The following is a 16,185-nucleotide window of genomic DNA, read 5'->3' on the forward strand; positions in this document are numbered from 1 at the left end:
GCTTTAAGCTGCTAATCGGCCGAAGGGGTGGCTCGCGATGGTGCAAGGAGGCTCAAGGGGACATTCAGCGGTGGCCGAAGAAGCTGAAACAGCTGATGGCAGCAGCCATGGCTGCGGACAACAAGCAGCCGCTTACAGCTGCAAGCGCGGCAACGGCCGCGATGGGAGCTGGCAAGGTCGAGCATGGTGGCGCGGCGGCCGGAAGATGCTACGGAGGCTTGGGAAGCGACCGGAGGAAGCGGTCGGGCCATGGCAGCCATGGCCGCGACCAGTTGCAGCAAGGCTGCAACCAGCCGCGACCATCAGCGGCCGCGAGCGGTGGCCAGCGGCGGCGCAGTAGCCGGCGAAGATAGCGAAGACCGGCGACGGCGGTCACGGTGGCCGGTGGGCGCGGGACGGAGGGACGGCGGAGCTGGCTGTGCACACGCATGGCGGAAGAAGAAGAAGCAGAGAAGGGAGGAAGAAGAAGGAGAGAAGGAAAAGAAGAAAAAAAGAAAAAGAAAAAGAAAAGAAAAGAAAAGAAGAAAGAAAAATTAGGAAAAAATAGAGAAAATGTTATAAAAATCCCAAAAAAATTCTAGAAAATAAGGAATTATATTTCGGTGATATCCCGGAGATTTTGGTGAGAAAAACAGCCCGAGCACGCTTTTCGAGAATATGACATGCATATCGAGGAAACCGGAGATGCTAAGTCAAGGTGAGTAAAATTCTTTAGAAAATTTCAAAAATTCAAGAATATTATTTTATAAATTATCGTAGTGAAATATTCGAGAAAATATTTTATAAATATTTTATCTGGATTTATTGAGGAAAAATAAGAAAAAATAGAGAGAAAATTATAGAAAATGCCAGAAATTATGAAAAAATAGGTTTTAATATTTATTTAAATACCTATGATGATTAGGATGCTTTGAAGTTTAATTTGAAGAGACTCACTCAAATTTTGAGGTTGGCACGCAAATCGAGGCAAGACACGAATATCGAGGTAGCCCGATAAGTTCTAGAAGGTAGGTGGTACTCCCCAATTAAAGTTAGTTTTATGAAAAATGCTTGGTTTATATTCCTCGAAAATGTTTACATCATATTGACATGCCCTGATATGTATCCAATACGTAGACTGCATCCATGACATGATTATGAAATGTATAAATACACGTTGATATCATTGATCACTCGCATTTGAGACCGTAGGGAGTACGAACTAGCACCGCTACTTTACCAAGGGTGTACCCATACACCTCGGTTTCGAAAGAAGGGGGCCGCTAAAATGGTAGGTAGCATAAGGGGTGCAGTTGACACCTACGAGGTAAGACATTGCATACACACATGACATAGTATTATGTACCCTTACTTAGATGATTCATCATCTAATTTGGGTTTTGTCTCTGGAATATTCAAACGTTCTAGGTGGAGATTGTAGCAGATTCAAGGATAAATGAGGCACGAAACGGCACTTAGCAGGGTGCATGAAGAATGAAATGTATGTAGCTCAGGTATTCTGAACGTTTTGAGAAATGTTGAAAATGTAAGAATTTATTTATGATTTATGTTAAGATATCAGGTTTCGATCTTTGCTTCCGCATTTGATATGTATAGTGATTCTCTTTCGAGATTAAAGTATGGGAATTCTGGGGCGAATTCGAGGTATGATGTGGTTTAGCTTTAGCATTTGAAAAAAAAAAAATTATTGTCCCGGAATTGTCTTAATTTATAACGCGCCCGAGAAAAACGGGGCGTTACAACCACGAATCCCAAGTAAATCATAAATAAATCACCTCAAATATTGGAATTAATAATTGTCATTTGTCTCCAAAAATTTTGAGATATTACATGCACAAAGACGAATCAAGCAAAGATTTGATAGAAATTGTGAATAATGTATACCTGACAACTTTAGTCAATGACACAAACACAACATCACAACGAGGCTAGGGTTTTTGTATCCATTGAAAACAAATACACAAATATTTTGTTAGAGAAAAAGAGAGAGATCGTAAAAGTGGTTGAAAGAGAATGATTAAGAATAAAAACCCAACATAGTAGTAATAGGGTGATTAATGGTGGAATATAAAAGAAGCTTGATTATTGAGGGATCCCCATGAAAAATTATTTTGGGGATAGAGAAATTGTAGATGGAGAAAATTCTAAAATGATCGAATAAAGGGATTCAACCCTTAGTGTGCTTGCGTGTTTGGAGATAGGACTTCTCTATCTTTTTTTGTGTTTGCAATGGAGTGCGTTGACTATATATGGTCTACATATAAAATAAAGCCTTACAAATTGTTGGTGATAATGAAGTTTTAAATCTCAACCTTAAAAATCACCCTTAACCATCTATTTTACCCAACCTCAACCATAACATGAGGTTCAATATTAGTAAGAATTCTTGAAAATAATTCATAGGGAGAGAGAGAAGAATCAGGGCAAGTCACTTAGTTCACGGTTCTATCATCATTTCAAATTAAAAAGGATTAATTTTTTCTACTAGACTAAATAGACCATCAATTTTTACAATTGGACTAGGCTATTATTTAGATTAATCATTTTTATCGCCCTGTTTGTGTTTATATTTTGGATTGTACATATATATATATATATATATATTACATTGTGTATGTGTTTAGGTTTCAAATGAAAAGCGGCGAGATGACGAATTGAGTAATAAGTTGAAAGTTGGTGATATTTTAAGATATTTATTGAAATAATAATATCAGTTTTTCTTGACTGCCAAGAAATAATGTTACTTCTGGGAAAAAAAAATTCTGGAAATTACACTCAAAGCTATAAAGTGCAAAAACACTACGGGACTCGAAACTGAATCAATTTCCTTTCCCCAATTCGATTCGGGTGTCTGTCTCTGATTGTTCCGGGGAGTCAAGACTCAAGAGAGCACCAATGATGTCGTCGTCGTCTTCTTCTTCGGCTGCATCGGCTATAATGGCGAAATCGGATGAAGAAATATTGGAAATGCTGGATCGGATGCTTACTCGGTTGGCACTCTGCGACGACTCCAAACTCGAAGGCTTGCTCTCTAATCTTCTTCCCCTCTCCATCTCTTCTCTCTCTTCTTCCTCCTCCGCCGTCCGTAACAAGGTCTCAGATTCCTTCTCTATCCCTCTTTTTCTGAGATGATTCTTTACTTTATTTTCCGATTGAGTTGAATATAAACCTCTATCAGATGATGAATAGAAATGATCGTGCATACTCAAGGGGTTCGGTTTTAGAAAGTAGGGTAGATTCTCTCTGCTGAAACTGAAGATGAGAAGTTATTTTCTTATTTTTTTATGCTCTATTTGTTTAGTTTTGAACTATCACATTAAGAACTTCCTGGATAGATAAACCTAGAATGCTTTCTGACTGTGAATTCTGATTGGCTTTCTGATAGAAATAAAAAAAAAAAAAAAAAAATCATAGGGTATAGTTCTATAGGCTGGCTGGATACATACTCTAAGTGAACTTGTAAACAAAAGGCTGCCATGTGGCAAATTGCAATGTTATTTGTGCGGCGTTTTCTTTCTCACTCAGAGCTGGTAAAATGTTTTGTTCTTTGTGGGTTGACAATATATCAGAAGTTGGTGGTTCAATTTAACATCGTTAGGTTCCATCCTTACAGTTTAATTTCTTGATTAGAAAGAAAATCAGGAAGATAATCATGCAATGAACTCCATAAAAGGTGCCAAAATTTACTGGATATTAATGAAAAATTCCAAGATGTCCATTTGCCAGTCTCTGGCAAATATTTAACGCAATCTAATTAATCACACACATAAACTGAAAAAAGGGCAATAAAATGAAGGTCACTGAAAGATTATGCTGAAATCCTTAAGGGTGTATTTCGTAAACGAGGCTCCCTGCTTTGCATGGGTTGGCCTATTTCCTCAAGGCATATAGTTTGACTGGATATAGCCTGTAGTTTGACTGGATATGGCCTCCAGGATGGGTTGAGGTTTGTAATTTAAATTAAGGCCCAAGAAGTGGTTGCGCTAATCCTTGAAAATTCTTCCTAAATTGAAGCATCTAGCTCATGGTGTCATTTAGAGCCAATTGTAGTTGTTTTAGAAGGCTGGTGGTGTTGTGGCACTATCCATCATTGCTGGGCAACTTAGGCATGTGTAAACCCTTTTGTTCTCCTTGGACTTGGGCCTTGGCAATGGGTTGAAAGTTTTATTTTCCTGTGGAACATATGAGATCGGGTTGTGCATTTTTTGGGAATTTTCACCCCCAATGAACTCCCAAGCTTTGAAGGTTTCTCTTCTAATTTTGGAATAATGCCTTAGGCTTTTCTTTGGTGCCTCAAATGGTAATGATGGCTCTCCTTTTGCTAGCATAACTTTTGATTCTAATTTTGCATCTGATTGTAGCATGCAGTCTAGGAATGGGTCCTAGTAGTTAGGGGAGAAGGCTATTTACCTCTAGAACCTAGCTTTTGTTGTGAGTGGATATTAGTTTGTAGCTGTGCGGCTAGGGGCTTTGTTTTTGTTCCTTTAGATTTTGCTAGGCTGGTTGAGGTTGAGAGGCAGGCTTCAGTTGAGAAAAAAAGCCTTGAAGTGGGTTCTACTGAGGATAAAAATGTTTAGTAAAATTCTGATGCTTCCCATAAGGGTGTGAGCAGGTGGATTTGAAGCTGCTCTCTGATATAAAGAGGAATTTTGTAAGTTCTTGTTGAGAGAGAGAGCTTAGAAAGGTAGTTACCCATGTGAATTATGGAAAAGGGGAGGGACCTAACATTGGAGTTAAGGAGCTTTTGGGTATGGTTGCACCTTCAGAGGTATGAAACTTAGGGTTGTTTGTGGGAAAGTTAGGGGTCTAAATGACCCCTATAGGAACAGGATAGTTAGTTAAAAGTTTGCTTAGGAAATGGAAAGTAGGTATTGTGTCTTTAGGAATTTAGGGTAGAAGAGTTAACGCTTGCCTTCATCAGGAATTTGTGGGGCTATTCAATTGATTGGGCAAGTCTAGGGGTAGTAGGTGTGGTAAGGGATGTAGTTGTGAGAGTAATTGGGAGAGAAAACTTGAGAGATTAGCCTCTCAATTATATTATTTATAGGTTAATTACAATCAATGATGGAGCTAATCATGGAGATAATTACAGATCATGGGGATATTTATAGCCTAGCTAATAACCCTAATATCATTTGAGCTTGTCACGTATGTGGTCCATGTAATCATAGTGGATTTCTACTACATTGTGCTTCTCAGATTAGGAAGTATGTAATTTATATTCTTCTAATCAAATTCTGATAACTAAAGAACTCTAGCTTGGTCAAATTATTATATGCAAAAGACATCCTGGATACTGTCTTTTGCATAGCCATATAAGATACTGCATGGTCTTGTCCAATCATGTATGCATGCATAAACATCTTCAATATTGATTTTTTTTCATTGTGACTTGTCCAATCATGTATACCAGTGTTTTCAAACGCGCTAGGCGCACTTAAGCACAAAAGGCCTATGGTGCTTAAGCACAAAGCACAAAGTGAAGCACACACTTAGGCAAAGTGAAGTGCACATAAAAGAAATAAGAAGTATAAACTTTTATAAGCATAAAAAATATAAACTATTAAAAAAGCAATCATGAAAAAAACTAAGAATGAGGGTTGTAAATTTGACGAATGATGAGATGCCATTATTCATTTATATTTTATACCCATTTACAAGTTCATACAATCATAAAAAAAGAGTAAGGAAAAAACAATCATCTCTAATTTACTCCTATCCCCAATCAATCAACCCGTAACTTACAGTAAACCCCAAACAATCAATACCTAATTTACAACAATTAGGAACCAATCATAAATTCCTAATTTACAACAATCAAGAATATATTAGCAATCTCTAATTCACCTCTAATTACATGTTTCCATCAATATTTTTGCTCAGTAAATATAGTCGGGTCTTCTTTTTGTTTTTTTGTTCAAATGTATATATGATATTATCTATTCAAGCAACCACATCGTTGTAGAAATTTATACAAATCTAACCATTCATATTGTTTAATAAAAAAGAAAAGAAAAGAAAAGAAAAGAAACAGGCGTATTTTTGAAGTGTGCTTTTCTGTGCTTCGAAGCTTAGGTAAAAATGCGCTTTAATTGCGCTCAGTTACAGTCATTGAGCTTCTCATAGAAAAACTCCCCAAGCATGCTGGGGGTTTTTGTGTGTGAAGCTCAGCAACATTAGTTGAGCGCAATTAAAGTGCGTTTTTTCCTGAGCTCTGAAGCATAATAAAGTGTGCATTGAAAATACATTTGGGTATTTTTTTTTTATCAAACATAATGGATGGTTGTATTTGTTGAATTTTTTGCAATAGTGTGGCTGCTTGTATGGAATCCTTACCCAAAAAAAGCTATTATCAGATCTTAGAAAGATCTGAATAAAATCATATATACATTCTTGTAAATAGATGAAGACTCAACTATATTTACCAAGCAAAAACAATTGAAGGAAACATGTAATTAGGTGTAAATTAGGGGTTGCTAATTTATTCCTAATTTTTGTAATTTAGGGATTGATGATTGATTCCAGATTGCCCTAAATTAAGGATTGATAATTGATTCTTGATTGTTGTAAATTAGGGAGTGTTGTTTGATTGCAAATTAGGGATTGATTGATTGGGGATTGCTAAAATTAGGGATTGATTAAGTGGGGATTGTTGTAAATTAGGGATCATCTTTTTTCCTTATTCTTCTATTTGATCCTTTGTATAAATCATGTTAATGAAATAGAATGGGTTTTTTTGCCAAAATTTTACAAAAAACAAACGAAGACTCAACAAAATAAAAAATTAAAGTAGAAGCATTAGTATATTCAGATCATTTCAATCAAGAGTGCATACCAGTTTGTCTTCCAAGTTCCATTAGGACCAACAGCTGACCATATCGTATTCTTTTATATGTCCCTATGTGTTTTTGCTATGGTGCCATATGACTAGATTGTATCCTTTTATAAAATATAAGGGTGTGTTTGATAGTATGAAAAATACATAGAAAATGTCCCATCCAAGAAATTGGATTCCATCTTTGTTGTTTGACACACTACATTTTTCATGGAATTGAATTCCATGGTACAACCATTAAAGCATCATTTGACCTCTTTTCCATGAAAAATTCCATCTAGGGGGGAGATGGTTTTTGTTTTCCATGCAAGTTAGAAAATGTTTTCTTTTCTAACTAAATGCTATCAAACACACCCTAAATGAAAAATGGTATTTTATCTTTTGTTAAATTTGCAGCCCTCATTCTTATTTAGTTTTTCTTAATGATTGCTTTTTTAATAATTATATATTTTGTATGCTTATAAAAGTTTTTACTCTTTACTTTATCTATATGCACTTCGCTTTGTGCTATGCGCTTATGCTCCATTGGCCTCATGTGCTTAAGTTTGCTTAGTGCTTTTCAAAATACTAACCGTGGTGCACTTTCCTGGGTATACATAGTCATGGGAGTGCATAGAAAGATTTGTGCTTCTGAGATTAGGAAGTATCAAATTTGTAATCTTCTAGCTGAATAGTGAATTCTGATGAGTAAAGAACTCTATAGCGTGGTTTACAAGAATGACTATGTCAAAATGACATTCTGGAACAGCTTTGCTGCATAGTCATATAGGATGAAAATGGACTTGTTCAATCACGTACAAATGCATGAACATCTTAAATATTGATTTTTGATTATTTGGTTGTCTTTTCTATTCTTGGTTCCTATTAAGGTAGTGTTTGTTAAAATGAGTAAGATAAGCTTCTATCAAGATAACTTATCTGTAAAGTTCAAGGTAAGTTATTCGAAGGGGGAGAAGGGATAAATTTATCTTGAAAGTTCAAGATAAAAAATTATGTGACTTCTTTTTAGAAAATTTAACAAACACAATGGAAAACACTTTTGTTTAGGATGCTTTTCATATCCCACTTTTTTCGGTCTATATCTTGATTAACAAACACTACCTAACTGTATAAGATGAATAACTTCGACAAGATTGATTGATATCAAATCTAATTTGATCTGTATTTTTTCGAGCTGCTTAGTTTTCCCTTTTTTGAAGGTCCTGCATCACCTGTTTTCGTGGCTTAATATTGATTAAAGTTAATGTGTCACAGCTGTTACAAGCATTTATATTCAATATTTTTTAGTTCAGGCTTTCTTGGGCTGCTTGTTAGGTAGGCTTGTTGTGTCACTTCTCCTAGTGGCCTTGCTTTTATGCATTAATATAAAGTAATCTAACCTCTTTCAGGGAAAAAAAAAAAGAAAAGAAATAATCTACATGCATGCTTACATCCATATATATGTGATTTGATTGTAACTTTTCTTGTTCACTCAGCATTTCAATAATGGTGGTGCAAGTTTTGTTATTGATTCTTTGGCTCCCACACAATGCAATTGTGCTTGTCATGATAGGTTTTGGAGATCCTGAGTCACGTGAATAAGAGAGTCAAACACCAGCCAGGGATTGGTTTGCCATTCTCAGAGTTATGGAAATTATACATGGATGATCATTCAGTTTCAATGGTTAAGAATTTTTGTATTGTGTATATTGAGATGGCTTTGGAACGTATACGTGCAGAGGTCTGTATGAATTCCCTTCTAATTATGGTTTCTTTGGAAATTAGGTGGCTTGCTTGATTTGAAATATCAGCTTACTGATACCAGATGATCTGTGCAGGAAAAGGAAACTGTGGCTCCTATTCTTCTATCTAATATTTCAAAGCTTCCTTCTCAACACCAGGAGATAATATTGAGAATCACTGTAAAGGCATGTTAAATTTCTGCCCAGTTTTAAAAGTTTGTTGATATTTCTTTGCCTTTCATGTGGTTGTAACTTGTTTCACATATTCAGCATGCAGAACCATTTCTGTACTTTTTTTCTTTTAGCATTCTTGTTTATTTTTTATGACTTAGAAGGTTTTGTAGATCCTTTGAAGTTCTCAGGAGATTGGTGCAATATGGTTAGCTGTTTGTCTTGTGGCCTTATTTTATCTATCATTTCTTTTTGGAAGGTGGCATATATCATTTTGCTAGTTTGTGATTATTCCTCACAAACAATTACACTTTACAAAATTTCTTTTCATTCAAAAATTGGACAACAATATTATCCCCCCCCCCCCCCCCCCCCCCCCCCCCCAAAAAAAAAAAAAAAGGAGTATAAGAGAAGGATAAGCACATAAAACAACTGGAGAGACGGAACCCGAAAGGGGAAAGGTGTCGCATGGTTTTATACATGGAGTAGAAACAAAAAGGGGAAATAAGTTAGGATTTGGTAAACATACAAGAATCTTCATGAAGATGGGGGCTACAGTACTATACCCACAATACCTTATCATAATGCTTAGCCAAATGAAGAGTCCAGAAATTGTCACCTTGCTATTGTTGCTTATAGTTGGCAGCTATTTCATTGCGCTTTTGGATATCTGAAACTCACTGTTATTGACTGCCTCTAACTGAACCTAAACTATCTGTGGGTGGGGAATATGCAGTTAATTGGACTTCTGAAGTCCATTCAAGAGACTATATCATCATGGGGATAGGAATGCCTTTCCATTCTTGCATTGAATAAAAAAAGAAAAGAAAAGAAAAGGTAAAGGGAAACCAAACGGCACACACAAGAAAAAGAAAATAGAATGCGTTATTGCTCTTTCTCGCCCTCTCTGTAAAACGATTTCATTCCATAGAGCTCTATGTTTATGCATATAAAACTCTCTCCCTAGTCCATTTGGAGCTGCTTACCCAATTTTTTGTCAGTGGCGGTGGGACTAGGGTGGGCAGGCAGGGGGATTAGGTTGGTGGCAATAGATTGAGTCTCTGATTGGAGGTGAATGGGTTTGTTTGGAAGGAGGATGAATAAGCCAAAGGGAGTAGAAGATAGGAAGAGAGAGTGAGTAAGAAGACACAGAAAGTTGGGTTGGACAATTAGGTAAAGATAGAGGAGCGGAGGGATGGAGGGAGCCTAATGATATTTGGACTTGTCATGCCCTCTGGAAAAAAAAATTAAAAATGCCAATTAAATTTTGCAAAATTATAGTGAGAAACTTTTCATACCTTTCAGTCATCAAGGACATAACAGTGAAGAGAATGAGGTCAAACAACACCATTCTGATTAATATTACCTCCTCCTGACTGAACCTCTTAAATTTTTCTACAACTGTATCCCACGTAGCTTTGTCCTTGTAACTGCAGCCAGGGCTTGTGGAATTGAAAATGTAAGAGGGACTTATATGCAAGCTTTGTCTATTGGGTGGTGCTGGAGAGATTGAACTGTTGTGATGAAATTATGTATTGGTTTCTCTTATTAGTTTGTAACTTTTTAATCATCGGGGTAATTTTCATTATGACATTCTTCTTCTTCATCAGTTTCTCAAAAGCAGAAGTTCACAAACCAATATAAATCTCCCATCTTTGCAGAAAGGCTATTCTTCAAATCAGAATTAAGAATACTGTGACTTGATTTCCTCATTGTTTAATATACATGTCAGATACATAATCTGACAAGGGGATTCTCAATTGCTTGAGAATGGTTATTGCGAGGGAATTGGGGAATTTAGGGGGGAGAATTGAGAGAGAGAGAGAGAGAGAGAGAGAGAGAGAACGAGAATTGAGGGAGTGAGAGAATTGAGAGGGAAACTAATTTCCAATTTCATTCAACATATTCAGCTAGGAGCAGAGCAACATTATTTGTAATACCCCGAGAGCCTAGAGAAGTTAGTATATATCGAGGATAGTGTAAGAAAGGAAACAACACCAGCTGGATACCTTTTGGGCTAAATGTTGGCAAAGAACTCCCAAGTTAAGCGTGCTTAACCTGGGGTAATCCAGGGATGGGTGACCCCCCCTGGGAAGTTCATGTAGGCCCATCAGGGTAAGTTGTTCCGGTTCTTCCTATCGCTCGAGCGGGATGTTACAAATGGTATCAGAGCCGACCCTTGGCGAAGGCGGTTCGATGAGGGCGAGGAGTGGCGCCGGGGCTTGAGGGCCTGTACAAGGAGCGGCTTCTGGCAGGCTTCTAGGATGGCAGTCCCCAAGGGGAGAAGGTCTGGGACCAGTTGTAAGGTCTCATGACGAGGACGTCATGTGCTTAAGGGGGGGAGAATGTAATACCCCGAGAGCCCAGAAAAATTAGTATATATCGAGGATAGTATAAGAAAGGAAACAACACCAGCTGGATACCTTTTGGGCTGAATGTTGGCAAAGAACTCCCAAGTTAAGCGTGCTTGACCCGGGGTAATCCAGGGATGGGTGACCCCCCTGGGAAGTTCGCGTAGGCCCATCAGGATAAGTTGTTCCGGTTCTTCCTATCGCTCGAGCGGGATGTTACAGGTGGTATCAGAGCTGACCCTTGGCGAAGGCGGTCCGATGAGGGCGGGGAGTGGCGCCGGGGCTTGAGGGCCTGTACAAGGAGCGGCTTCTGGCAGGCTTCTAGGATGGCAGCCCCCAAGGGGAGAAGGTTTGGGACCAGTTGTAAGGTCGCATGACGAGGACGTCATGTGCTTAAGGGGGGGGAGAATGTAATATCCCGAGAGCCCAGAGAAGTTAGTATATATCGAGGATAGTGTAAGAAAGGAAACAACACCAGCTGGATACCTTTTTGGCTGAATGTTGGCAAAGAACTCCCAAGTTAAGCGTGCTTAACCTGGGGTAATCCAGGGATGGGTGACCCCCCTGGGAAGTTCATGTAGGCCCATCAGGGTAAGTTGTTCCAGTTCTTCCTATCGCTCGAGCGGGATGTTACATTATTTATACTGATCTGGGCTGAGTTTAGGTGCCAAAACGGTTGCCCAACTTGCCCACTTGCGCTTACAACCAATCTAACGGCATACTAGAACATTCCTCCAGCTATGCCAAACATGGTCTTATTCTTACAAGTTATGGCAGCCTTATTACAGAGACTACTTAGCTAGTTACCGTGACAATACACTATTGTTATGTCTGAGATGTAAGCTTTCTTTAAATATAAATCAACCGACAGGGAGATTTTGATTTTAAGATAAGATTTATATTAGGTTTTATCATGTTTTATCTTGTTCTGTTGATAGAATTTTAGTTGAATTTTATTTACAGTTATATTTGATTTTAGAGATTAGTGTCATCTTTTAGATAGGTTATCTTTAATTGCCTGTAAATAGGCAACATAATGTAGCCTTTTCTATTCAGACTTTATGATTGAATACTATTGATCTCCTTGAAAATTTCTCTTAATCTTCTCTTCTCCCTGCTGTCTTATTTAATAAGCAGTGATAAATGGATGTATACTGCATACAATTTGTTTCAATTAACTAGTATTGGTAATGTACTCCATACTTCATGACAGTAAATTATGCTTTCCTATTGCCCTGTCCCTTCTATCCTTGACAAGCCCATCTTTGTTTCAGGTGATTGGTGATTGTCATCCAACTCAAATTAGTGATGAAATTTCTGCAAAATATAGAGCAATTATTGGTTATCCAAACAGTGAAACATTTCTTGAATTTTGCCTTCACACTGTTTTATATCAACCACCATCTCATGGGTATGGGTTTGAGTTATTGTTGCTCCAGTAAATTAGTCAACCCTAAATCTTTTTTCATTGCTAAATTAGAAGAATTCACTCTATCTTTGCAGTGGAGGATGCCCTCCTGGGCTTTCAGTTAATCAAAGCAACCGTGTAATTGGGAAGCAGCCATTGAAAACAGATGTTCTTTTAACTAGAAAGGTGAATACAATGAAGCTTATGATAATTCAAGTCAAACAGCACTAATATCCTGACGTGACGATCTCTGTTACTTTTATGGACATTTCCTTTGTTTTTTAGTTAAAAAAGTTCTACCAGCTTTTTCGCTGTTATCCTAATTCTTATGTTTAGTTAGGAATCCTGAATGTTATTGAAGCTCTAGAGCTGGCACCTGAAGCAGTTTATCCTCTCTATCTTGCTGCTTGCACAGACAGGTATTCTTTCTTTCTGATTGTAGAGGATTTTCTTTCTTATTGTAGAACATTTTCTTTTCTGTTTTAGTTGATATCATCTAATAAATCTCTTCTTTGGTTTTTGGCATCATTTTTGGTGGCTGTTACAAGTCAAGAGCCTGTAGTAAAGAAGGGGGAGGAGCTTTTAAAGAAGAAGGCATCTGGTGTTAATTTAGATGATACAAACCTAATAAGCAGACTGTTTTTACTCTTTAACGGTATGGAATGTTAGGGCTTATTCCTTCTTGTGCAATAAGCTTCTTTTTGTTTATTATAGTTTAATATATCTCATCTATATCTTCAAACATTCTTGATCCATACATAAAAGCATCCCTTGAAAGTTAAAACCATCTAACATAGAAATGTCTGCAAATTGTTTTTTTGGGGTGGGGGGTGTTGTGGGGTTGACACTGAATTTTTAGGTTTGTAAATTAATGGGCTGCATTGCAGGCTTTTGATTGTTCTTGTTGTCTGATGTTGGCAGCCACCAACATTTTGAATTAGTGTAGTTGTCAGTTTGGGTTCTGAATTTATTTCATAATCTCATTAGGCAATCAACTTGCATGTCAAGGCTAGGTTAGTGATTTTCCTTCGACATCTTAACTTTCTTGTACTTCCTGAGTAAACTTCAGCTCTACATTGAAGGTATTAGTTGATTAACTACATGCATAAACCTTCTAGCTGGACAAGGCAAGGTGAAACACTGAAACTAGAACCAGTTATTTTGAAAATGAGTGAAGACAACAGAAAGAAAGCTGAACTAGATATCTAGAAAAATGACAAGAGAACAATAGAGCCCATGGGGAAATGCATGCATCCTCCATTTCTTGAAAGCATCTACTATTCCTCTCCTTCCGTAGGTGCTAAAACAGAAGAACACACCAAATTTCTCTGCACCAAAGAAGAGATGGCAGTGGCCCCTCTATAATTTCCACAACTTTCAATATCTTGTTTATTCTTATGATTAGGCTCTAAAGTGCTCTTCCTTTGCTTGTCCATCATTTTTTTTTTTTATTTAAGGATCACATTAAATAATTTTGTTACGAAGAAAATGCTTCTTCTCCCATGTATTTCCATGCTTATATCAGGGATATTATTTGGTCCAACTGCTTTTCTATTCTTCATATTTTTCAATACTTGCTTTATTTAATTTGGTCATACACACCTTTAGAACATGAAAATTGTGATCTTATTTCCTTTAAAGATATATTAAGATGTCCCAACATAACACTTATTTCTCCACCTTCATTGAATAACTTAGAGAAATAATATTCCTTCTCTCTCTCCTTGCTCGCTTTCTCATTTACTAGTACTTTTTGGTTCTCGTCTTTATGCATTTCATTTTGTTCAAATCACCTTTTTTTTTTTAATCTTCTCTTAGCTAGTTTGGATGTGTCCAACACATCTTGACTTTTCTTTTTTCCCAGTCAATAATTTGGTTAGGTATGTAACATATGTTCTTGATTTGGACATGGCACTTTGGTATATATGTCACTGGTTTCATAGTTGTCATATATGTAATTTAGTCACTGAAGTTACTTACACAAGAAAAGTTAAGAGGTTGCTGTTACCCACTTAATATTTGCTTAAGCAAGATATTGATATTTTTAGTGAAGGTGTTGTCTAATTGATTTTGATGATTCTAGTCAGTTCATAGCCCATATATCATATTATTTTTGATTTGCATTGGAATGACTTCTGTGTATGGGGATGATTTCCTTCAAGTTACTGTAGCATATCTTGAACGAGTTATACTTGTGCAGGTAACACTGAAGTTGAACGTATTGCTCCAGAATCTAGAGTAACTCCTGGCAATCCTTCTCTGAAAGCAAGATTGATGTCTGTTTTCTGCCGGTCAATTACTGCCGCAAATAGTTTCCCATCAACTTTGCAATGCATTTTTGGCTGCATATATGGTACTTAGTAGCTGACTTTAATCTCAATGTAGGTAGACATAAAAATGAGGGAATTTTATCTTGTTTTGTATGCTGTTCATAGGAGACTTTTATTACTAAGATAAAAAAAAGAATATAGGATCTTTGTCCGTTGTCAACATGATTTATCTTCTTGCTTCACAAGAAAGAGGAATTCTGCTGTGCATTACTAGATCCCCTTATTGCAAGTATAAGTGCTAATTTTACCTTTAGAGGGGCTTCTTTTTTCTCTCTCTGGAAAGTTAAAATTTAAATTACATATTGGGAATAATAAGATGATAATATTCTAATATTCATGTAAATCTTTGTATATCTTCGGCCCTTGCAAATATTTAGGTTATTCATATTTTGTTTGGCTATTATTTTGAACAGGGTTTTTTTTTCCCTTTTAAAGCAGAATCTCAGTGATGTTTTATTCTTACGTACCAAAAGGAAAAAAAAAATGAATCTCACTCAATTTTTACTTTCCTTTTTCCTTTTTATGGATCTTTCTTTGATTAGTTTGGTAAAATTTCTGTTGCAACTTCATTTCCAATATTTTGAAACTTCCCTCTGTTTAAATTTTTGGCTTGTGATAGGAAGTGCTACCACATCAAAGTTGAAGCAGCTGGGTATGGAGTTCACTGTTTGGGTATTTAAACACGTAAGTACTTTATTCTTTATTCATCTAATTCAAGCTATGTGGAAGTTAGTGGGTTATGTTCCTTCCAAGTTAGAAAAAAGATAAACTTAATTTAAATTTCTGCATTTAAAAATGGTCCAATGGATGTCATCAACAAAACCCATCTGAGACAACAATTTTAAAAATGGTCATTTAAAGTAGAAGAAGTCACTTGAAGCAGTATCACCATTTTGGGTTTTTATTAGTGTTTAATTAGGGAGTTTCATTTGTTTGAGTTTTAGGAATTTTATATTCTATATTAGTTTTGTTTCTACTTAAATTTGGTCTCCTATTGTGATAGGCTTGTATAAGCATTTGAACTATTGCAAGCACTATGCAGATCTGGATTTTTGAATTGAATATTGGTTGTGGTGGATTTCCTCTCTCCTCGTTTCTCTTTCTCTTCTCTGTTTGGCTCTCTCTATCCTTTTTTCTTCACATATATTTTCACTCCTTGCTCCTCTAGTTTTGCTTTGGTACTGGGTTGATATAGAACCATAGAATGAAGAAGTATAGAGAAGGATTCAAGAAGGATGAGGAGAAATGGGACAAAGAGAAGAAGAGAGATATGAGAAGAATAAGGAGAGCAGAAATATGTGAAGAAGGAAGAATAGGAGAAAGAGCAAATATAGAAGAGAAAGAGGATTGCAAGGAAGAAGTCCACAAC

At 36.8% G+C, this 16,185-nt stretch overlaps 1 protein-coding gene across 2 annotated transcripts in view; it reads left to right on the forward strand.

Moving 5' to 3' along the window:
• Positions 1-2,773: 2,773 nt before the first annotated feature.
• LOC127810408 (uncharacterized) overlaps positions 2,774-16,185 on the forward strand; it is a 122,538-nt gene continuing 109,126 nt past the window's right edge. For both annotated transcript variants that reach the window (XM_052349889.1, XM_052349891.1), the window contains exons 1-9: positions 2,774-3,093; positions 8,388-8,555; positions 8,653-8,742; positions 12,353-12,489; positions 12,582-12,672; positions 12,823-12,905; positions 13,035-13,141; positions 14,687-14,839; positions 15,436-15,500. In XM_052349889.1, the coding sequence (XP_052205849.1) occupies positions 2,896-3,093; positions 8,388-8,555; positions 8,653-8,742; positions 12,353-12,489; positions 12,582-12,672; positions 12,823-12,905; positions 13,035-13,141; positions 14,687-14,839; positions 15,436-15,500 (1,092 nt within the window). In that variant the 5' untranslated portion in view covers positions 2,774-2,895. The remainder of the gene's footprint in view (positions 3,094-8,387; positions 8,556-8,652; positions 8,743-12,352; positions 12,490-12,581; positions 12,673-12,822; positions 12,906-13,034; positions 13,142-14,686; positions 14,840-15,435; positions 15,501-16,185) is intronic.

The sequence above is a fragment of the Diospyros lotus genome, chromosome 1 (assembly GCF_014633365.1).
Source record: "Diospyros lotus cultivar Yz01 chromosome 1, ASM1463336v1, whole genome shotgun sequence".
In the NCBI taxonomy this organism is placed as follows: Eukaryota; Viridiplantae; Streptophyta; class Magnoliopsida; order Ericales; family Ebenaceae; genus Diospyros; species Diospyros lotus.